Below are 23,441 nucleotides of genomic sequence, written 5' to 3'. Positions count from 1 at the left end.
CGGACCACAGCCTCCGGTCTGCACTGCAGCTGCTGGCTGCAGGAACACACTATTGCCAGGGTAGGAAGGAAGGAAGGAAGCAAGGAAGGAAGGTTTATACTAAAGTAAATGGGTAGGACGGACATCTTTTTAATGCAGGGTTTCACTTCTACTAAGCAGCTCTACAAACACAGCATTATCTATGTATAGAAATTAAGATAAGACAATTTATTCATGTCAGGTTTAGGCAGACGTGTTTGAAAATGTGAGGCGATAACAGTGATTCAATAATGTCAAACTGCCATTGTGCAACTCAGCGAGGCGCCTCACTTGTAAAAAAAAACGCTGTAAACAGTTTCTCCATTAGGGCATTATAAAGTCAAGTGAAGTTGGACGGAGAGTAGTGATTTGTGGTTGTCAGAAGAAGGAGCGGTGATGTGATACAGCCATGTGTGAAAAGCATTCAGCCCACGGTTGGACAACAGCCGCGCTGCTAAAAGGGTTTTTTTACGACACAGAATTTACACTGAACTGTAATCTTCTGGATTTTGTTGAGTCGGCTTTAACAAGTTATGGGTGTTAATGGAGTTAATGGTGCAATGCTATAAAATTGTCTTAAAAGCTGATATGTTCTCTTTGTTCCTTTTATTTAACGGCACTTTGAACATTTGGCATACATGCTTTACAAGTTTCAGACCTAAATGTGCATTTTGGAAAAATGTTTATTGCTCAAAATGTAGATAATTACATCCTATAAAAGGTGTCACAATATATCAGTGCTGACAATAACATATTAGATCATGATATTTAACTTTTTAAAACTCACCCGCCTGTTAGGGTTAAGTTAGAGGTAGGGTTAGAGCAGAAAATATTGGCGTTTATTTAAGCTTGTAACAGAGGACGGCTGTTTGAATGATTTCCTACAAAAAGTAATTCAAACAATGGAATCCCAAATAATATCAATATCCCACAATCAAATATCAATAATATAAATAGTCCACTGGTCTTACCTTAACCCTTAAACCCTTTTAGAGGTTAAAAATGAAAGAGAGATATCATGCTGATAATACAGTCATGGAAACAATTATTAGACCACCCTTTTTCTTCAATTTCTTGTTCATTTTAATGCCTGGTACAACTAAAGGTACATTTGTTTGGACAAATATAATGATAACAGCAAAAATAGCTGATGAGAGTTTAATTCAAGAGCTGATATCTAGACATTTTCCATGGTTTTCTTGATAATAACCAAAATCATTATAAAAAAAACACGGAAAATGTCTAGATATCAGCTCTTAAAATCTCCTTGAGCTATTGTTGTTTTTATCTTTAACTTTGTCCAAACAAATGTACCTTTAGTTGTACCAGGCATAAAAAAAACAAGAAATTGAAGACAACAAGGGTGGTCTAATAATGTTTTCCACGACTGTATGATAATATCTTGTAAATAATCCAGTGCACCTTAAATCATTTCCATTCTTCTTTTTTTGTACTTTTGTGCAGTTATGATTACAGATTCTCCCCCTCCCTTCTGAGTGTAACTCATTCGCCTAAAAAGTGACATAAAGCTCAATAAACAAAGATAGAGATGAATTTGACTGATAGCACATTTTCTATAGATATCAGCATAATATCAAAAGATCTTTTGGCCCCAGTAATCGCGTGGTGAAAATCTGATATTGTGACAGCCCTACTGAGGAATGAAACTCTCAGATATTATCGTAATAATTAAAATAAGCACTAGTGTCCAACTACAGCAGAACAGAGCGCAGTTTTGCCAACAACACAGAGCAAAGAGTGGACAGTGTGACAGCAGAGTGAGGTCATTCTGTGAAGAAACTGAACGATGACTCGTTTACCTCTCCAGGCTTATTCCAGATTAAACGGTGAGGTCAACTAGCTATGAGAGTTCTTTAAAACAAAAACAAACACAAGTGATTGTTACTCCCATTGCTGCGACACCAGGGTCAAAATGGTGAGATTATTTCAATATTCCGACACCATCTCTTTAACAGAACGTTCTCTTGATTGACATCTGGAAAACTATGAAAAACCAACAGGAAATCCTTTCAAGACCACAAACCAATTTGGCATCGTTAAAACTTCATCTGGATGCTCACTTGGATTTTCCCAGATGGTTGAGACTCTCATCACACATTCCTCATCATAATACCAGTGAACGAGATGAATAATAGCTACCTTGGTTGGAGAGGCACCCTTGTTTTCCCATAAACTCCTCTTGTTGGTGACGTCAACAGGCTTCAGGTCCTGTCAGAGAGACAGACAGAAGAAAAAGCATCATATCAGCAGTGCTCAGAGTGCCCGGCATTTGTAGGTCAATTTGAAAATAGTTGTCATTTTGCAGCGATGGCAGAGTATCTGAGATGTAGAGGAGAAGGAATGACAGAGGAGGACAGAGAGCCTGAGGAACGAGAGCAAAGGTTGACAGACACTGTCAGGCAGAGAGGTGCTTGTCGGGAGGAAGTGGAAAATAGCTCTCTCACCATGAGTCTCAGGCTATTCTTTCAAAACACTCCATCACAATGCAAAGTTAAATCCAGGGGCGGAAATGTTTGGGAAGCTTGGCAAAGGCTTTTGAACTCTGAAGGAAATATTCAGTCTCGTTTTGGACATACTTGTATTCAAAGTTTCCTTTCATATCCTCAGCCTCTCCTGCTGTGTGTTACCTATTTGAGCAGCAGCCATAATCCGTGACATTGAAAGCTCCAACATAAATATTTGGGTGAAATATGGGTTTGAGTGAAGAGAGGCATGATACACTGGCACGGTGCCACACACACAAGCAGGACTGAAAAAAACCCCACTCTGCTAGCAAAGCTTATGATAAGCTTAAGATAAAATGCTTAAGTGACACTGTATACCAAACTCACGCCAAGGGAACAATATCCACATGCACTCTATATGTATATTATGACAGATGTAGCAGTGGACTCTAACAAGCTCAGACACTTTATGAAGTTCTTTCTCTTGCTGCCACCAGGGGGAGCCAGACAGATGCTATCTCAACCTGAATGACTGCATCATTTGAAAATGATTATAAAACATCTACTGTACACAACATGAGCAGCAGTAATTGAAACATTATAATAATACTGCGGGGCAGAGTTTATGAGTGTTTGCTGGAATGAATGCAGCTCAGATGTTACAGGATCATTGTTTCCATGCACAACTGACTACTGAATCCCTATAACAACTACTCTACATTAATGACATGACATGAGTTTTAAACAAAGTAAATGTTGTAATAATGTCAAGTTGTGTCTGTAATCCAAACACAGGATCAATTAACACGTCAATTAACATTCCTGATAACTGTATGAACATTGTGTAAATAACATTTAATATTCAAAACTTAATTAGCTAATAATAAATAGACTCTTCAAAAATAATACCTAAAGATGTTGTTAACACTAAAAAATCCATTAATGTGCTTATTTAAAGCTGTTTTGTGTCACTAAATGGGAACCCATTTGTCCAAAAGCCCATTATTCCAAAACCTCAATAGTTTAAATGTTCTTTTGGACCGAAAGCCCATATTATGACAGCCAGTTATCTTGAAACAGCCTACTGCTCCAAAAAACACACACTCTGGCCTTATTAGTGTCCAGACTCCATTCACATAATCCTCAATTTAACAGATAACGAACAAATTATCAATGTATGACGTTTTATGACTCCTAAAGAAATATATTTTCTATTTCAGATGATATTTACTTCAACAGCTTTTCTCTGAAATATGCTGAATACATAAAAGTGGGATTTTGTTTTCTGGATAACAGGACCAGTAGGAAGTTTTTCAAACTACTGGAGTTTCAGAATAATGGCCCATCAGAACAATAGCCTGGTCATCAGAAACTGTCATCAGATTCTGATTCAAATTTAGCTGAATCCTGATTGGTGCATAAAAGTATATGACATCATAGTGTTCCGACTGAGTCCCACCCACTTCAAACCACCAGAAAATTGTTTTCTTCAATTTCTTGTTCATTTTAATGCCTGGTACAACTAAAGGTAGATTTGTTTGGGCAAATATAATGATAACAACCAAATTAGCTGATAAGAGTATAATTTAAGAGCTGATATCTAGACATTTTCATGGTTTTCTTTTTGAACATGTGTTAAGTGTTTTTTCACAAAAAGTAAACATACATTCATACATTCACAGCAGGGTAAACATTTGTACAGTCAGCTCTTAATTTGAAGTTATTTAACCGACCATATTCACACTTAACTGACAATGATACACAGATGTTGGCTTAATTAAACAGAATACCCCCTTCCCATCCAAATACAATCACTGTCTAACCAAAAATCTCAGTATGTCAACTGAGTACAAGTGGATTATTTCCATGGTTTTCTTGATAATGGTTTCAGTTATTATCAAGAAAACCATGGAAAATGTCTTGATATCAGCTCTTAAATTAAAGTTATTTTTGTTGTTATCATCATATTTGTCCAAACAAATGTACATTTAGCTGTATCAGGTATTAAAAAGAACAAGAAATTGAAAAAAACAAGGGTGGTCTAATGTTTTTTTATGTTTTTCCATGACTGTATATATAAATCTCTCCTATAAAATAACCCAATCTGTTCTTAGTTTGGTAGAAAATTGTGTGCTCCTCATCGTCCATAGCAAGAAGCTTAACAATAACTTTTCTGGGCCTTAAACACACATTCGATGCAGATCTACACATACATAATGCAGGCCGATAAGCACAGCTTACTGTGTAGCTGTTTTAAAATCATTTCTCTGAAGAGCTGTACAGTACATGTACTGTAGTTGATAGTAGCAGCAACCTACCGTTGGCCTTCCTCCTGGTGTTTTGCCGCTCTCCGGGGTTTTATTCAGCCAGTCGTTAATGCGACCCGCCACGCCTGTCTTCATCACAGCTGCTTCCTGTTTGGATAGGGTCAAAGGTCAGCTAAGTCTGGTCGTCATCAGTAACAAGGCCGAGCAGGAAGTGCCAGTGAATCGGTCTCCTTCCCCTCTCTCTCTCTGCTCCAGTCACACACATTAACTTTTTCACATCCTCCACCACCTCGTCTGTTACCTTGAACTGGCTGCCCCCGCCGGGTGAGCCGAACACGTTGCCTTTCTCCCACATGCTCTTGATGTTTCGGATGCTGTCGGTAACCATGGGGAGATCCACGGCTCCAGAGCGAGGTGATCGAGACTCCTTGTTCTCTCTCTGCTGAGACGAAACGGTGGACTTAAACTAGCAGACTAACAGGGACGGCTGTTCTGGTCCAAGCTCAGGTACCTGTCTTCTAAAAAGGCACTCACATGAGCTTGGTATTAATAATAACAATGACAAACTAGGGGTGTGCCATATCGTATTGTTCACGATAATATTGGTATTTTAGTTTGTTTTTTTTTATGGTTAAAAAAAATGCATATCATGATATTGGCAACGTTCCTACTTCTTGATGTAGTGGCGTCTGTTACCAGTCAGCCAGAATTTACAAGAAGACTGTCAAAATAAGATGCCTTAAATAAAACATACAAGAACCTTTATTCTCCTTTACAAAATGTCATTAAAATATGCCCCTGGAACGCCTAAATGGCTATTTTTATTATTTGTTCATACTCAAGAGTCAGGAGTCATTTTTTTTGTATTTCGCAACTGTTGAGATTTGCACTTTAAACTACATTTTAGATTTATATTTATTTATACAGACTAAAAAAAATGTATATATAATATTTTCTATATCTTAAGTATTTCCTAATATCGTCAAGAATATCGTTATGGCAAAAATAGCCTGCAATATCGTGATATTCTTTTAGGGCCATATCGCCCACCCCTATGACAAACTTCTGCAGTGAACAAGGCGGACTGGAATCAGATTGGGAAATTAATATTTGTTTTTTCTGTGTGACTGAACTCACGATTCAGAGTCCTGTTACTCAAACCTGATTTCAAAAGTTCCTTTACATTTTGACACATGATGTTGACGCCACATCCAGGAAGACCATTCCTGGCTGTTTCTATTGTCTCTTTAACTGGGAACCGCATAATACCTTAAGCTCTGAATCGATTTTAAGATTATTTTACTGGTTTATAAAGCTCTTAATGGTCTTAGTCCAGCCTATTTATCTGATTTGCTTTCTATCCTATGAACCCTCGAGGACCCTCAGGTCTTTTGGGAGTGGCCTTTTAATAAAACCAAAAGTTAGATGCTCCACGTTGGTGGAACAGCCTCCCTGAAGACTTGAACCACCAAATACTTTTCTGCTCATGCATCTTAGTGTTACAACATCTTCTCTTTTATTTATTTTCTAGTATTTATTAGTCTATATATATATATTTTTTTTTTTTTCAAACATGGAAGATATAGAAACACTTCTTACTTGGGTTATAGTCTTTTTAAAAATGTTTTATTTGGTTTACAATTTTTTTTTTTAAATGTGCACATAAATATATGTAATTGTATAATGTTATGTATAATGTTAACTACAGTTCTTCTTTTGATTTTGTATATGTATCCCTACAAAAAGTCTTGTTTATTTATCTATATTTTACCACCATATTTTAACTTGATCTACTTTATGTCTCATATTCAGATTTTGCTTTTACTTTCTTTCATATCTATTTAATGAGCATTGTTGGAAGGTGCCTGAGGCTTAAAATTTTCATTGCCAACAACAGCTTCTATGTAATTGTTCTGCACATTACAAGAATAAAGAAAGTTGAACATTTTGATGTTTGATATGCAGCTGTGTCTTTAGGGACAGGGAGAAAGCTTTTGCATGGCGCAGAAACTAAACTAAGTAGGTTACGGGCGTGTCATGTGCCACACACACTGATGCTACCCTGCTGCCTGTCTGCTACATCATTAAAACAGCCAAATAAAATACTTACCTGAGCAGCGGAGGTGTACTGCTCCAGCCTGTTGTCTATCTTGGACACCACAGGAGAATGAGACGTCTTCACTGTGCTGCTGGGACGAAGCAAATAGTTAGCGCACACAGCATGGGACCACTTTGGATATTATACACAGTGTGGTCAACCATTTCATCTTTAGTGCCTTGAGAAGAAGACATTTGCAACCCCAAGTGGGTATTAAAACTGTGGGTTACATTTTTCCTATTCATCACAACAGGACTGCAAGTCTTGCATGCTCCACTAAAAGCTTTGTTAGTGGGAGAAAAAACATGTTTTTACCTCTTCTGTGCCGACTTGTTCAGGAACTCTGCTCTCTCTCCAATCTGCGGAGAAAGGTTATTAAAGCTTGAGGTTAATAATTACTGCAGTGATGTTCCACACATGCATACATCACTGCAACACATTTTTCTTCCCTCTTCAGTAGCCTTTAAACAGATGTTAAACCTAACCTTCCTTTTGATTTCAATGCTTCTTTTGTGTCTTTAGTTTCAATGTAAAATCCAGTCATGAGTTTAGAAGTCAATATGTAGACACACACCTAATTACTGATCCATAGATGGCTCATAGCTTTAATAATTTTCAATAATCTCTTTCTCCATATGCTCCATGAGCTGGATTCTCCTGACCAGCAACACACAATGTTACTGATTGTTCCCTCTGTGTGCTCTAAAAGACATGCACACACACACACACACACACACACACACACACACACACACACACACACACACAGACAGACAGAAAAAAAGGCAGAGCAACTTTTTCCTCTCTGCTGTTGGACTGTGGGAATCTCAGAGGATTGTTTATGATATACGGGCTGAGAGAGGGGGCAACGCATGCGTTCCTTAGACGCTCACTATAAAAAACCTTTAAATGGACAAAAGGAGAAACTGCAGAAAAAGCTCTCTCCCCCTCTCCCTGTGAAAAAAGGACCTTGCGCTCGGTTTCGGCTGCTACCGAATGTGGGAGTTCCCAAAATACTCCCCGACAGGAAATTCCCCATTCTCATATGCGTTTTAAAGAGCCGTAGCCATCCGAACGCAGTTACAGTAATCCTGTTAACCCTAATCGCTTTCCTGCATCCCAGCAGCCTGTCCTTCATTCTGTCCCTCTGTCCTTCTCTCACAGAGAACACTGTGCTTTATCTACAGTACGGAGCAGAGTTATGCTGGTTGACTGCTGATAACATGCAGGCAGCTTTCAGGACTGCGTGTTCCACTGGGAGCTGATTGCTGATAGCCAGGCATATTTTCTCCAGTGTAACAGGAGACATGAAATGGCAGTTTCGGGCAAGAAACGCATAACGGCAAAAGACAATGAAGAAAATAAAGTAGTATGTTCTGAATCATATACAGGCAGTTTTTAAAAGGCTGTGGACTGGTTTTAGAGAACTGCAGGTGCCGGAAATAAGCAGATAAATGGACCAGGAAATACATGAGCAATAGACCAAATTGGTCTCCATGCTGTTGTTCTTCTTTTTTTTTTTTTGGAACATGAGCCCGTTTTTTTAAATGTGGTTTCCACTTATGTGACTGTTAGTGTGTCGTGAAAAAACTGTTTTTAAAGGTGCATTAATCAAAAATGTTCAATCAGCAATGATGATGTGAAAGGGATCATAGCATCTTGGCAACTCACTGTAACTTTATTGTTTATTTTCAATGCTTTCATGAAAGGGAAACTTCTGTATTTTTCAAACTGGAACCTTTTTCCATGTTTTAGGGTCTGGATGACTAATAGGAACAACAATTTTTTAAAACTAATCCAGTACTGAGTCAGCTAGTCACTCGGGGCAATTGTCAATCATAAATGTACATCCGGCAAAAGTGCCTGTTTTTACCACTTACAGACTCTGGTTGTAAAGAAAACCCTTCTCTGTAGGCTTCTTTCCATAATGTTAGACACTTATAATAACAATCTGAGCCTGTCAGAGAAAAAATAAGTACTTTTACAGCCTTTACCTTAATGGCAGGCAATTGCCCTTGTAGCTGGTAAAAGTAGTTGTCCCCATTAGTCATTGAGACATAAAAACGCAGGAACATAGGGTCCAGGCTGGAAAATCTTTTTAAGTTTGCTGTTTTACATGAAAAAGCTCTGACTGACACTACCTGCCCGGCACCAAACAACAGACAAAGTTAGCATGTAGCTAGCTTGTGAGCATTTACAAGCTAAAGAGGCAGATATTTATACAGACGTTGTTTTAGACCAAAACAGAGCTAAAAGGAGAGTAAATATTGGAATTATATTCACCTAGGGATTAAGTAAGTAACCAACCCTTTGCATATCAACTTTATCATGTGAATATATTAATGTTGTGTTTATATACGGTTGCCCATAAAGGTGGAATATTCATGTTTCCAGACGCAATCCTCTGTTAATTATGGTTATATTTTCATTGTGATATGTTTGGAAGAGATTGATTACCAAATTTTGAGACGATATGTATCAATCTTTATCTGTCAAGAATAAATCACATTATGTAGTTTGTTCTGCTCCCACCAAATCACCCAAAAAAACTTGTTTTTGTTGTTGTCCATACATGACATTCATCTTATAACTCAGATGGGAAAAAAGTTCCTTCTCTCTATATACAGTATGATGAAAAAAACAAATCCAACACTGTATTATGATGTGGTAAACAAAACAATAAGGAACACACTGCAAAGCAACAATTCATACAGAACTACAGAGTGTACTGTATGAAAAGTGACAGCCAGATGTGCGCACACACACACACACACACACACACACACACACACAGGAACAGCTGTACCTACAGTGAACATCACCACAAAGTAGAGCTGCGTCTGTGAGCGGCGTGCAGCAGGGTGGAGAATTACAGTTAAGCATTATTTACAAAACTGACCACAAACAAACAAACAAACAAACAAACAATGCGATTCCAGTGCGATCAGAGCTCACACACCATTAGAGCCGAGCCTCTAGTCTGGAGTCTCACCGGGACGGGCCAGATGGATATTACTGCTAACTGTCACTAATTAGATTTTCTCCACTGGCTGAAAATCCCCCTCGATTTTCAGCATGTGGGAGTTGGCTTTTGGCAACACTGGAAACATTTATTCACATTTGAGTTGATTAAACGTTCCTTCGCCGTGACAAACATTTATCTTTGGATGAGGCGGGGAGGGGCTCACACGGGGTTGATTCAGGCTGCAGTGCTCCTTGTGACAAACAGGTTAACGTGTCAGCACAATTTTAAAGTGAGCTGCGAAATTAAATACAGAAAAGTTGCAGCTGACTTTTTTCACATTTCTCCTCTAGTTCATCAAGGCTCTTTCTATTTCTGAACACCTTCATCTCAGTCAGATAACACTTCATGCAGAGAGCTGAACGAGGTGGGAAGGGCAGATACGGGTCATCTGGCACTTAATCTCTCCAAATATTTTGAATGTTTAGCTGGAGCTTTGCTACACTGCCGGATGAGTGGGATTTGCAGGTTTTATAGAACCGTTATGCTGACAACTGTACTGGAATACAGACAGAAACATACAACACAGGCAAAGTGATTTATAGTTACAGTTGTTTAAAGTATTGCAATGAAATATCCGTGTTTATGAAGAACTGGCTGATTACTGACCACTTGTAAAGCTCTCACTCAAGCTAATCATAGCTTAGCAACAGTAATTAGGCATGGCAAGCCTGTCAAGCTGTACATTTCATATTAGAGCTGTGCGTGAGGCTGTAGCAAGATCAATATTCAAATGGCACTGTGGTAGCCACTTCTCAATCAAACCCCAATTATATCCAACAATTTACTCTAAAGGGGACCATAATTTACCAAATCATGTTGTTTTGAAGTAAACTTGAAACCAGTGATTATGACCATAAACTCATTAGGAAAATATTGACTGAGATAATAAATCAAATTAAAATTACTTTTTAACAATGAAACTTTTTACAACGGTGCATTAGGGTCAAGTATGAAAAAAATAAAATAATACGGACCGGGGGAGGGGAGTAAAAAAATTGCAAATTACGAGATTAAAACTGGCAAATTTGCGAGAACAAAGTAGCAGTTTTATGAGAAAAAGTGTGAGGAAAATAGTGCTTTGTATGGAAAAGCGGGAGACATCCCACGGGTAGAAATGAATGAAATGTGGTGATGTTTTTCCGACTTATTTCTCATAAGTCTGCTACTTTTTTCTCGTAGATTTGCCACTTTTAATCTCATAAATTTGTGAGTTTTTTCTTGAAATATTACCCCCCTTCCCTGGGTATTTTTTTTTTTTTTTTCCCATTTTGGCCCTGGTACGCCGGCTATCTTTTACCAGTGGAGTCGCCCCCTGCAGGCCATTTGAAAGAATGCAGTTTGATGGCACTAGCGCATTTATTTCACTTTGCAGTCCTGGAGGATACCACTTGGCCAAGAAGCATTTCATCAGCTAGCTACATTAGCTTGTGGGGCTACAGATTATGTAAAATACCAGATTATTGTTTCTTACAAATATTTTATTTTTAGCAATTATTTCCCAACTGTATGGAAGCTGGTCTTCAACATGATTACATTCAGTACATGAGGTAACGCTAGCAGCTCTGTCCTGATCTTTATTTGATTTGAGAATTTTTTTGGTGCCAAACAGGGATACATTAAATGAATAACATCTGATCTTTTTCCTTAGCAAACTTGTAATACCAGGACTACTTAGCTCTGAAATGCATTACAAAAACAATGTTGTTTATTGCCATCTGCATGCAACATCAGGGGGTAAGGATGTAAATGTATGCCTATTGCCTGGAACATGTATTTTTAGCCTCATGTCTTAGAGCATGATTTCAATCAAGAACCAATTGTCTGAAATCAAGGACCTGCTGTTTTTAAGTTGTAAATGTACCACTGCTATCATTATAAACTGCATATGTGCCCTGTGAGGACATACATATAATCAGTATATATAACTGTACAACTATGAGACACAAGGATTGGCGGTCACTTGGCAAGTAAAAACTGCTCTGACAGTGTCCTGTTGGACGCTTGGCAGAGCTGGGAGGTTAAATATGGCGGACTGACCTTCAGAGAGGAGCCTCGAGGGCTGACACACTTGAAGGGTCTGTCCTCCCCGTCCATAGTATCCTCCACCTTCTGTCTCTTCTCAGCTGCCTCTGCTCTCCTCCTTTCAATCTCCTCCTTCATCTTCCTCTTCTCCTCCTGAGAATAGACAGACATGTTCAGAGTACAGTTCAGCAGATGCACATTTGAGTGCAGCATTAGAAAGTCATTAAGCTGCCAGGGAATTTTCTGTTAATTCAATCGGAGCATATGTAGGTGGCGATCTGTTCTTTGACAGCCCGGCCATGCAGGATATTGCTGCTCATGCTAACATTTCTCTTGTATTTACTCTAAACAAACCACTGTTGCTGCTGGAAACCAAACGTACGCTTCCTGTGCATAAGTGGATTTTCCCTGGGAACGAACTAACAGCCCCGGAGTGTGTGGAGCTGCAGATGCAAAATCTTTAAAGAGCTGACTACAGGTGGTTTATTATATTGAGAAGCGTATGCCATTAACATGATAGACAACCAACCATCAGGAATGCAGCCGACCCAGACAATAGATATGTGCCACGTTCCAATTGATTTACTTACTTTATCTAATGAAGCAGGTCAGGAACAAATTCAATTACTCAGAGCAAATTCTTATTTACAGTGATCGTCTGCCTCGGGGGAAAAAAAGGCCGTTTTGGAAAGCTTGAAACATGCAGACTATCAACAGTTAAAAAAACAAAAAACAATTAATGTGTGAACCATTTGTACTGTATTCGGAAGAGGGCTGGGGCTTGGCAGTATATCAGCCCTCTCCAGCAGCCTTGTCTTGGTTAATTAGTCTCTCTGTATCTCTGGGCCATCTTTTAATTACAAACCAAAAGGCCTCATTAACATCACACAAGAGGAGAAGAACGGGGGCAGATAGCGAGAGACGGGCCGCCACATTTGGAGCCAAGATCAACAAAGAAGACCAGTCAGTGAAATAGTGAGAATGCAAGGCCTCGGAGCGGGCAGATGAAAGGGAAAATGGACGACATGGCGTGTTTGAATACAGATGTGGACACATAGGAAGAAGGGGGTTATCACATCTGAGATACAAAAGCATGAGGTCCTCATAAGAGGAGGAAGAACAAATGACTTGCATGAGTTATGAGCTGGGGACCCAAATAGCTGGAGTGGTGATAACAGTGAAGTATGGCGAGATAACGTCAGCGCGGTGCTGGTATGAATGTGATGCATGGGTTTCAGCTCGCACAGGTGGAAAGGCTAAGTCAACATGAAAGCAGTGGTGTGAAAAACAAGGAAACAGGACGTTGGTTGTTAATAATTAAAGACAGAACTGAAAGAAATTAGAGGTATAAATGAGACGAATAAGCTTGAAATCAAACTGAAATTAAAATACAATTTTAAGAATAGAGATGCACCAGTTGATAGGCTGCTGAGTGGCTGATTTTCAGCTTGATTGTCTGTACCTGCTGACCTGCTGATCAGTCTCTGGTAGAGCAGATGCTGTGCTGGTTTAACTTTACATGGTCACAACTTTTCAGACCTTCTTAGCGACTTTATTTCTAAAAGAGCAACAAATTTAGCAACTTATTCAGACCATGAGGGAAAAAGCAACAAATACTTTATATTCAAATAGGGGTGTGCCATATGGTATCGTTCACGATTATACCGGTATATTTTACCGTAAAAAAAAAATTATATTGGCAACATTCCTATATGCCCCCGGACCCCCTAGATGGTATTTTTTATTATTTGAGTCAAGAGTAATTTTTTTTTGTATTTGGCAAAAATTGAGATTTTGCAGATTTAATTACCTTTATTAAAAAAAAAGGGAAATTCAACCTCTGCATTTAACCCATCCTTTTTTACACACAAGTGAACACACCATGCAAGGAGCAGTGGGCTGCATATTGCTGTGCCCGGGGAGCTGTGTGGGGGTTAGGTGCCTTGCTCAAGGGCGCTTCAGTCCTTGACCTGTCACTCCTGGGATTTGACCCGGCGATCCTCAAGCCTGATTTCTAACCTCTAGGCCACGGACTGCCCACACTACATTACAATTTAGATTTATGATTGATTTTTTCTATATATTTTTCAGTATTTCGCAATATGATATTGTAATTCATGCAGTGTGTAATCACAGTGACTGGCCCTTCTGTCAACAGGCCTCAGGTCTCTTCCTCTGATCTCCTGTTGAGCCAGTCACTAGGTGAAGGTCAGGCAGGAGGACGCTGCTGCAGCAGGAGTGGGAGTTAATATATTACACAGACCTTTACATTCTTGGAAATGGATACTGATACATAATACGTTTTGTATAAATAAATAGATAAATGTGGTTTTAGATCCATAATAAATTGTTGACTTTATAATACACCTACATACACAGTACAGAATAATATTTTCTGTTAAATTACATCAGGTGTATTTTTATATAGATCTGTTTCACCTGATTTTTTGGTTAGTGTAAAACAAGTTTGATGATGTGGGACATTGCAACTTGTTTTTTAAGGTGGATTTTATTTGCACAAAAAAGCTCTGTTCGCTTTTTTTGAATTTGAGATTTCTTTGAGCGAGAGAAGGTCCTGTAACATGGAAAATCTAACGGTTATGTTTTATTTTAAATATACTATTAAATTTACCGTTAAATCAAAGTTACAAAAATGTTTGTGTACGCTGTCAGTTATAGCTATCGTAGAAAATCTGAATCAGACAAAATCAGAACTGGTAGGTCGGACTTTTAACAAATCTTAAATTGCAATCAGCCAAGAAAATTAAATTGATGCATCTCTACTAACTAGTGGAAGCTACTTAGCTTAGCTTGTTAGCTTCCACATTTCCGAGTGAAATACAAACTTGACAGTCAATGAAGTGTTAAACAGATGTCTTAGAGCACTAATGGGAAACAACCAGCGCTGTATGTGCTTGTTAAAAAAGGTTTAAATTTACAGCACATCTCAAAGCAATGTCAGCTTTCAGATGCCAGTCAACAGCCGTCATGCAAAACTGAAGACACTGTTTCTACAAATATGTCAGGCAACATTTATATTCTCTTTTGAAAAAAATGAAACTATTAGCAGTATCAGAATGACAGAAAGTAATTAAAATTTCAGTTCAACTTTAACAAATCATCAAGAAGAAATTGGACAAAAAGGGAGAATAGAAACATGGTCAGAGCTGAAGTGATCAAACAGCAGCCATAAAGTGACTGAAAGAAAAGAAAAGACATTCCCTCTCTCTTTCCCTACCTCCTCTCTGGCTTTTCTCTCCGCCTCCTCCTGCTTCTTCTGCCTCTCCTCCTCCTCCAGCACCTTCCTCCTCTCCTCCCTCTTCCTCTTCAGCTCCTCCAGCTCCACTTCGGCCTCCTGCTGCTTCTGCCTCATCCTCTCGAACTCCTCGCTCTCCGCGTCGTCGCGGCGACGCTTCAGCTCCTCCAGCTTGAGCTCTGCCTCCAGGCGGGCAGCGTCGTCCTGGTCGTCACCCGCGGACACCTCGGGGGAACGCACACTCCCGCGACTGGGATAGACACACAAACATGCATCAGAGCAGCACAAACACACACACACACACACACACACACACACACACACACACACAGGTCACAACAGAAACAAAAACTGAGGAAGTAGGTCAAGCTGGTTGACATTCAGGTTAACACTTGACATTTGATACAAAATGAATATTTAAACATACATTTGAAGGATTTCACGACCAAGCAAACACAGTCGGACAAAAACAAATGTGCACACATACAAACTCCAACAATCACCTCTGCAAAGATAATGTTACAGCACGTGTTAAGTTTCAGCCAGTGTTTCCCGCTGCAGGTGACCCATGTCTACAACACACTCCTGCTCCGCTACGGCTGACTGCTGAACACAATCAGCTTGTTTGCTTGAAAATCTGATTCAGACATGCTTTTCAGTTATGTTGCATGCTGATGCCTTAGGCAATATGTTCATGCTTTTATAGCAGCATGAGCAGCAAACAATAAATGTCAGACTGCAACATCAATAAGCTCCTGTCTGATTAAACTGACCCTGTTCAGCATATGCAATATCAGACCGCAGTAGTATATAAATGCATGCTACATTTAGTTTTGATTCCATGCTGTGAATTTTTTTTTTTTTTCATAGGAATATGTATTTTCCCACACTCTTCTAGGTGTCTTATTTTGGAGGGCAACAGTGAGCTTTGGTTGTTGTGCAGTGTGATCTTATCAGCTGACCTTTGTGTAAAGAATATTAAGTTACAGCAGCAATTTTCCACAAGTGTCGACAGGCGCTGACATATCAGCATATTGTTATTATTGCACAATATCATCTTCAAAAATCTTTAATACTATTTCTTCATTATACTGTTTTACTGCCAGTATTGGCACATTGGGGGAATTGGAATTTCTGTATGTCAGATAAGCTTCAAAATAAAAGTATCATGCTACTTTTTGGAACAATCTACCCAAACTGGACATATTATGTTAAAGTTCATCATTATAATTAGAGTTTCTTCTAGTACATGTTAACATGCTGTAATTTTCAAAACCTTAATTCTGCAATGGCCGCTGTGCCTCTATTCACCCTCTGTTGTGATGTCTGTCTCATATATCTTTCCCGCATTATTTTACCACCTTGGTAACGTTTAATATTAATATTCAATATTCAATATTAAAACAATATTTTTACTGCAGAAATTAAGGAAAAGTATAATAGGACTCATTTTATTATTATTTAAAGCATAATGCAAAATGTAACTTTTCAGCCAGGTGGAAAAATAATAAGACCACCCGTGTTTTCTTCAATTTCTTGTTCATTTTAATGCCTGGTAAAACACATATAATGATAACAACAAAAATCGCTCATATAAGTTTAATTTAAGAGCTGATATCTAGACATTTTTCATGGTTTTATTGATCATGATTTTGGTTATTATAGAGAAATCCATGGGAAATGTCTAGATATCAGCTCTTAAATTAAACTCTTATCAGCTGTTGTTGTTGTTATCATTATATTTGTCCAAACAAATGTACCTTTAGTTGTACCAGACATTAAAATGAACAAGAAATTGAAGAAAACAAGGGTGAAAAATTATTTTCTCCATGAATGTATCTGAGCTTAAAACATCCCAATTGGTGCATCCTCAGTAAATAGGAGAACATATGTGGAATTAGTTTATTAATAATATTATATTTTTTATATTATATATTTTTAGACTTAATGAACACATTTAGGTAATTATTTTTTATTTCTCAGGCACGCATCCTTAAATCAGCAACAAATTGGGACATGAACTTTGCTGAAAGTCTTGAATAATTCATCAGACCTGGCAATCCCCAATCTGGCCTCAGTGGAAACCAGGAGGTCACCTGATGTGTGTGTTGTTGTGTCTGTGTACCTGAGGGTCCTCTCAGGTTTCCTGTGCTGTTGGGGAGCCGCCTCCTCGTCCTCGTGCAGCCCTCCGTTCTGCTTCCTCTGCTCCTCTCTCTCCTCCTTGGCCCGGCCTCTCTCATTCACCTGCACAGAAACAACCACAAGGGGGGCGGTGAGACGATGATGCGATTCGTGGGTAGGCTGAAGGGGAGGAGTCTGTCATGTGACATCACAGGATGTCGAATGAGAAAGAGAACGAGAGCACACCCACGACAAAATGACACAGAACATCACATAACACAGCATCCACTCCAGAATTACTGCTGAGACAGGATTATGTACCATGTGATCACCAGGGGAGTGACTATCTGACCATCATCAAAAACATCATTCAGGTTTTATAAATTATAATCATTATGTGTCCAAGTCCAATATGTACACTGCCAGTCAAGCTTTTAAAGCGCAATATATAATTAACCTGTTGCACAGAAGGTACATTTGTTTTACTGTTGATCCAATCTAGCACAGTCTTTGACATATGTACTACTTAAAGGGGACTGATTATGCTCGTTTTCAGCTCCTTGTATTTTGGGTTTCAACTAGAACATATTTACATGCTTTAATGTTAAAAAAAACAGATTATTTTTCTCATGCTATCAGTCAGAATATATCTGTATCCACACGCTGTCTGAAATGCTCCGTTTTAGTGCCTGTCTCTTTAAACCCTTTTGACAAATCCCAGTCTGCTTTGATTGATCAGTTTTTGACATATATTTAGCATATTATCTCTGTGTTTCTACTAGGGATGGGTTTTTGGAAGAAACATGCCAACTCAAGCATCAATAACGTTAACGGTCAATTATCGATTAATCACTATGTTTTTATGTTTTTACACATAATCCAATATGTATCAAAACATGCATACAAAAAGAGATATATACAGTACTATGCAAAAGCCCGTTTTGATAATGGACGCTTTTATTTTGAAAGGAAGATCGTAAAACTAACTCAAGTGAGATTAAACTGTCAAGATAACTTCAATGAATTTAATGTTTTATATTTATATTTAGCCCCCCAAAGAGACATAAGGTTAGTTTTCACAGTTATCTTCACATTTAAATGTGATTTGTGTTTTGGATAAAGTTATTCATGCTAGCAAGGTTTTATACAGTAAGCTAGTTTTGCTCTTGTATTTCTTTGTGTTTTATAATTGTTAGTACAACTGTCAGTTTGCAAACTGTAACTTTATCCAACTTAATTCTCAGCTCATTGGCTGATTGACGTACAGCTGGCGTGTTTTAGTTCAGTGAGTACTGATACCAGTTGGAGATAAAATTAAAATTAAAAAATACACAGATCGATTAAAAATTCCACGTGATCGACCAAACTTTGAATGACCATTAATTGATCATCGATTAATTATTCCCATCCCTCACTTCTTTTTACAAACCTTTAACATATTACAGGCTGGGGGCCTTTTCAGCACACCTGTCTTTAATAAAGCACTCGACATGCCAGCCTGCGCATTAATATGTACTAACTGTAATCTGTATATATTATATACTAAGAAAACAGACACACTGTTCCCCCAACTTGGGGGAATAAAAAATGTCACAAGAAATGTATCGCAACAGGAATGCCAAGAAGCATGAATGTCTCTGAGCACCGGTGTTTACACTATCAAAGGCGTCTTGAGAGGAGTTTTCATCAAAAGAGGTCAGACACACCTGGACTGACTGCAAAATAAAATGCTACCTTCAAGAGGGTGTTTGGATCGTCCTCCAGAGAACAGTTTGGGAGGCATGGCATGATAAACTGAAGGCCTTTATCAATGCTTTAAAGCAGCTCATTGGCTTACTTAGACTTTAAATACCTACTTAAATGCTGCAAACGAAAAACCCAGAATTTATTGCTCAATTCTCATTTCACTTGGACGTTTTCATAACATATGGTTTTTAATTTTAGGGAATCTAAAATGAAAAAAGTCTAGGTATGGGCCTCGGTCTGAAACATTTGACTAGAAGTTACATTTGATGGCTTAATGATCTCCTTATAATGTCCCCTTGCAATAATCACACTTATTATTTGAAATTACATTATGTTCCTCTGCTGCAGTGAGCTTTTGGAGTGGAGTCAGTGTTATTAGTGTTGCTGCTCTCACAGCTGAGGTGGAAGACATGCAAAAAAAAAAACACACTGTGACCACGAAAACGTAGGCTCAGTTACCGCCAATTTGCAAACGGTGCAAGCCACACTGTGACGACACGGTGTCTGGGTAATTTCAGCGTCTGGCTCCGACATAAATCACAAAGTCAACAAGATAGCCTTATTAAGAGCATTTTTTTGTGGTTTTATCTGGAAAGTTCACCCGAAAGATGCATCGAGACGCTGAAGTTACCCAGAGAGATTTTGTGTGCTGTGCATCACACCTCTACTGAAAATCTTACCACAGGAGTGATACCTCATTATCCTTTGAGTGAAGTATCTCAGATACCTCTCTGTCCTCTTCAGTGTCATTTATGAGAATCATAGACTCATTCTCTGTTGAATAATCTACACAATCATCCTCAGGTACCTCCTCAGCCTCCTCTGATGCTACTGCACCCTCATCAGCCTCTGAATTTGTTGACTTGGCCTGGTTTGAAACCTCACTGACTTCCTATGAAAAAGGTTTATAGCAGTTCTTTGAAGGAAAGGTCAGTGATCGACTCAAGGATGTGCATTAAGAAGTCAATAAATCCATCACCATACCTTGTTTTGCATATTAGGTTCTTCAGTTGATTCCTACAGAAACAAGCATCACATTTGCAGGGACTGTCAGCTACCAAAAACAAATAATAGCTCAAATAAATGGACAGAATAAAGAATAACTCACCTGTTCTCTCAAGTAAGACCTCCTCGGTTTGTCCTCCACCACCTCCACTTTCTCCTCCTCCTCCTCTTCTTCTACTCCCTCATCTGCCTCCTCTTCCTCCTCAGGAGCAGCCTCTTCTTCCTCCCTCGGCTCCTCTCGTGCCTTCTCCTCTCTCCTTGAGCTGTACGTCTCCGTCTTCTCCTCTTCGTACTCGTTGTCACGGGAGCGACCCCTACGCCAGGAGGAGGGCCTCTCCTCTTCTGCGTTGTTTTTCTCCGTGGTGACGCTGTCGTTGACCTCCGTTGCGGTGCCGTCCACCTCCTTCTGTCTTTCTAGCGCCTCCTTCATGCGTCTCTGCCGTCTCTCCTCGCGTTTGGCCATGCGATCCAGCAGGGCCTGCTCCTCCTCGTCCCCGCCGCCGCCTCCTCCGTAAGAGCTGCTCACAGACACTGTCTCTGTCACACTGGGAGGAGAGAGAGGAGACAAAACATCTCACTGTGTGGTCTTTGGTTAATGAGGAAGAAGCCCTGAGGTCAGAGCACTAAATGTTAGCTGTTTAGCTGAATGCATAGTATTATCTTCAACTACCACTGAGATGCCCTTGAGCAAGGATGATAACCTCTAATGGATGTTTAGTGGCAAGATACTTGTTGTGATGGTATTTTAAGCAGTATTCAGGTTTGGATGTGAGTAACTAATGTTCATGTGATACTGAATAAGATTGGCGCTTTGACAAGAACAAAACAGAACAGCAAAACAACAGTGTAATAGTAATAGAGTAGCACTTAGGGCTACAGACTGTAAAAAAGATACAGCCAGCGTGATGTCACCCACTGGTTTGGGGACCAAACATCATTTCGAAGCTTGGAGTCTGACATTTTGACCTGTCGCTGTCTTGTTTTTTGGAGCTAGACATGACCATCCAGATGAGAGGACATTAAGTTAGCAAATAATGCGAGTTAGCTAGCTTTGTTAGCAAGGCGCATCATTAATTAGACCCTGATTCGAAAAAAATTGTCTAAAACAGAATGCGAAAAATCCTTCGTGACATATATTCAATTAAGGGTGATCAAAGCTTTGATGAAATGAAAACACTGTGAAAGGGTCCAAGTTCTAAGACGAAAACATAAACCACACCCAAACCGGACTGCACCATAGTAGTGAGTGTCAGTCATTAGGTAGCTTTATCTAAATCATACCCTGCTTTATCTTCCTTTTTACTCTAAATTGTACTATCATTTACAAAATGAACATAATACTGTATTGAAAAAAACTTGAAAATATTATTTGAGACCATAAACTCATTAGGGAAATGTTTACTGAGATAATAAATAATCATTTTCATTTTCTAATAGACTTCTGTAGACTCTGATTCTTTTTTTGCAACCAATGAAGTTGCCCCCTGCTGGCCACTAGAAAGAATGCAGGTTTAAGGCATTTCCGCATTGGCTTCACTTTTCAGACGCGTTTGTTGCAGCTTTATGGAGCAAGATCTGGTACACAATGTAAATCACACGAAAGATACTTTTTGGGACATGATTAACAGCATGACTCCGACCTATAATGGCCTCTGAGACAAAAAAGATGCTAAAAAAGCATGAATGCTCAAGCAATTCTTCTCTTGGTCGCAAAACATAAAACAAAATAAACAAATGAAACTCTGTGAAAGGAAAATCAAAGTTTAAAGAAAGTAACTGCCACTTCAGTCAGCTCTTTAGCCAATATATGGAGAATGCTGACAATTGGCTGCACTGACGGGTCTTCACCACAGATATTCTTATAAATAAACTATTGGTCAGGCTTAAAATAAACAGAAAATCAGTGAATTTTTCTTGGATTCCAAGTCTGGACTTAGATTTTTATCCTTGACTTTTGTATATACTAGAGGGAAAGTCAGGGAATTACTCAGTCCAAATGATTCATCCTCTGGGGAACATGGAAATGTTCATCAATCCAATCTAAAAGTTGTTGTTATATTGAAGTCTGGACAAAAGTGGTGGACAGACTGAATGACTACACTGTAAAAAAGCCAACTTGTATTTTTTTCCCTAAAACAGTGATTTAAGTTGATAAAACTTGGAAGTATAAATTATTGACATTTAGGGCAATAATGTAAGTTAGCACAACAAAGGAAGCCAGTTGTCTGCTCAAAAATAAGTTTGTGAGTTGTTACTTCTATCTTTAAGTTGGGGTTCACAACAAGGGACAATAGTTCTGCTAACTCTTATGTCTTTGTTGTGAAATGCGGGAAAGCGGTGAAATTCGGTCATTAGCGAAAGCTAGCGGCTAACTGATGCTAGCGGCTAACTGATGCTAGCGGCTAACTGATGCTAGCGGCGCTGCTTGTTACAGCTACAAGAGTAGCCGTTAGCGTATCAATGCTAACTCAAAATTGTGGTTGCAACATTAGCTGACATCTCATAGCAGCGTTACAATTGTGCCAATTCAGCACATTGCAGATGTTAGCAGAAGTAAGGATTAAAAGTTATTACAATGATAAATAAAATTATAAGTTAGTACGACTTACAGTTGAGTTGACAAAAATCTGAATTCAGAGTTGAGCAAACTCAAAAACAAAACTTAAATACTTAAAATATTTAGTTTAATTGTCCAACTTAAAATTTTCGAAGTTTGTTGCCTTGAAATATTGAGTCTGACCAACTTTCCTTTTTTTGCAGTGTAAACATTTATAATGTCTTTCAATCCACCAACTGTACATCCATCCACCTCCCTCCAAATAGCATGACTCACAATATTCTGACCTAAAAGTCTGGCAAACATTATCCTTGCATCCACACAATCGACAATGGCTCGTCAACACTGGGTCCTGCCTCAGCATCCTCCTGCACAATCCCCTTGTTGTTTGACTGGCCCAGGATGTATCTCTGAGCTCATAGAGGAGAAACATTCATGGCCACAAAGCAGCATCTGTGCTGCGAGATGTCAGAGCAACCCACCACTTCTACTGTAGCCAAGACGATTGATCTCATCGCCTCAAAAACGGCATGGAAACGAATATTTAGCCCTTTTGTTCCGATGGCAATCTTTCTGATGGATAGGTATGAGATCATGAGTTGGTCGTCATGTTGACAGCTGAGACTGAGTGCAAAGCGTACTTGCACTGGTTGACTTAAATGTATTAAAGGATGCAAAAAAGGAATAATGGTTTGAAAAAGCCACTTCACAGAATTCCATCATACAACACCTGACAATGCTACAATATATCAGCTATTCACTGCCATAACTAGTCACAGCAGGCCTGTCAGCCTGTGGATTTTCTCCACATATTTGAAGTGGTGTACATGGAGCTTTAGAGAGAGTGACATCGAAAGATTT

The 23,441-nt window shown here is 39.0% G+C and overlaps 1 protein-coding gene across 7 annotated transcripts in view; it reads right to left on the bottom strand.

Annotated features, from left to right (window-relative positions):
- Positions 1-23,441, bottom strand: part of cald1a (caldesmon 1a) — a 74,374-nt gene that overhangs the window by 6,610 nt on the left and 44,323 nt on the right. For 3 of the 7 annotated variants that reach the window (XM_059325637.1, XM_059325639.1, XM_059325638.1), the window contains exons 4-14: positions 20,127-20,568; positions 20,003-20,035; positions 19,827-19,910; positions 17,277-17,395; positions 15,134-15,401; positions 11,911-12,048; positions 7,164-7,207; positions 6,861-6,936; positions 5,052-5,192; positions 4,802-4,897; positions 2,179-2,247 (exon numbers count right to left, since the gene is read on the bottom strand). In XM_059325637.1, coding sequence (XP_059181620.1) covers positions 2,179-2,247; positions 4,802-4,897; positions 5,052-5,192; positions 6,861-6,936; positions 7,164-7,207; positions 11,911-12,048; positions 15,134-15,401; positions 17,277-17,395; positions 19,827-19,910; positions 20,003-20,035; positions 20,127-20,568 — 1,510 coding nt within the window. Of the gene's footprint in view, positions 1-1,838; positions 1,891-2,178; positions 2,248-4,801; positions 4,898-5,051; positions 5,193-6,860; positions 6,937-7,163; positions 7,208-11,910; positions 12,049-15,133; positions 15,402-17,276; positions 17,396-19,826; positions 19,911-20,002; positions 20,036-20,126; positions 20,569-23,441 lie in introns of all 7 variants that reach the window. The other 4 variants (XR_009389670.1, XM_059325640.1, XM_059325641.1 and 1 more) reach the window with 4 other exon arrangements.

Source organism: Centropristis striata, chromosome 22, assembly GCF_030273125.1.
Source record: "Centropristis striata isolate RG_2023a ecotype Rhode Island chromosome 22, C.striata_1.0, whole genome shotgun sequence".
Taxonomy (NCBI): Eukaryota; Metazoa; Chordata; class Actinopteri; order Perciformes; family Serranidae; genus Centropristis; species Centropristis striata.
Note: the sequence above shows the minus strand (reverse complement) of the source record. Positions and strands in the feature narration are given on the sequence as shown.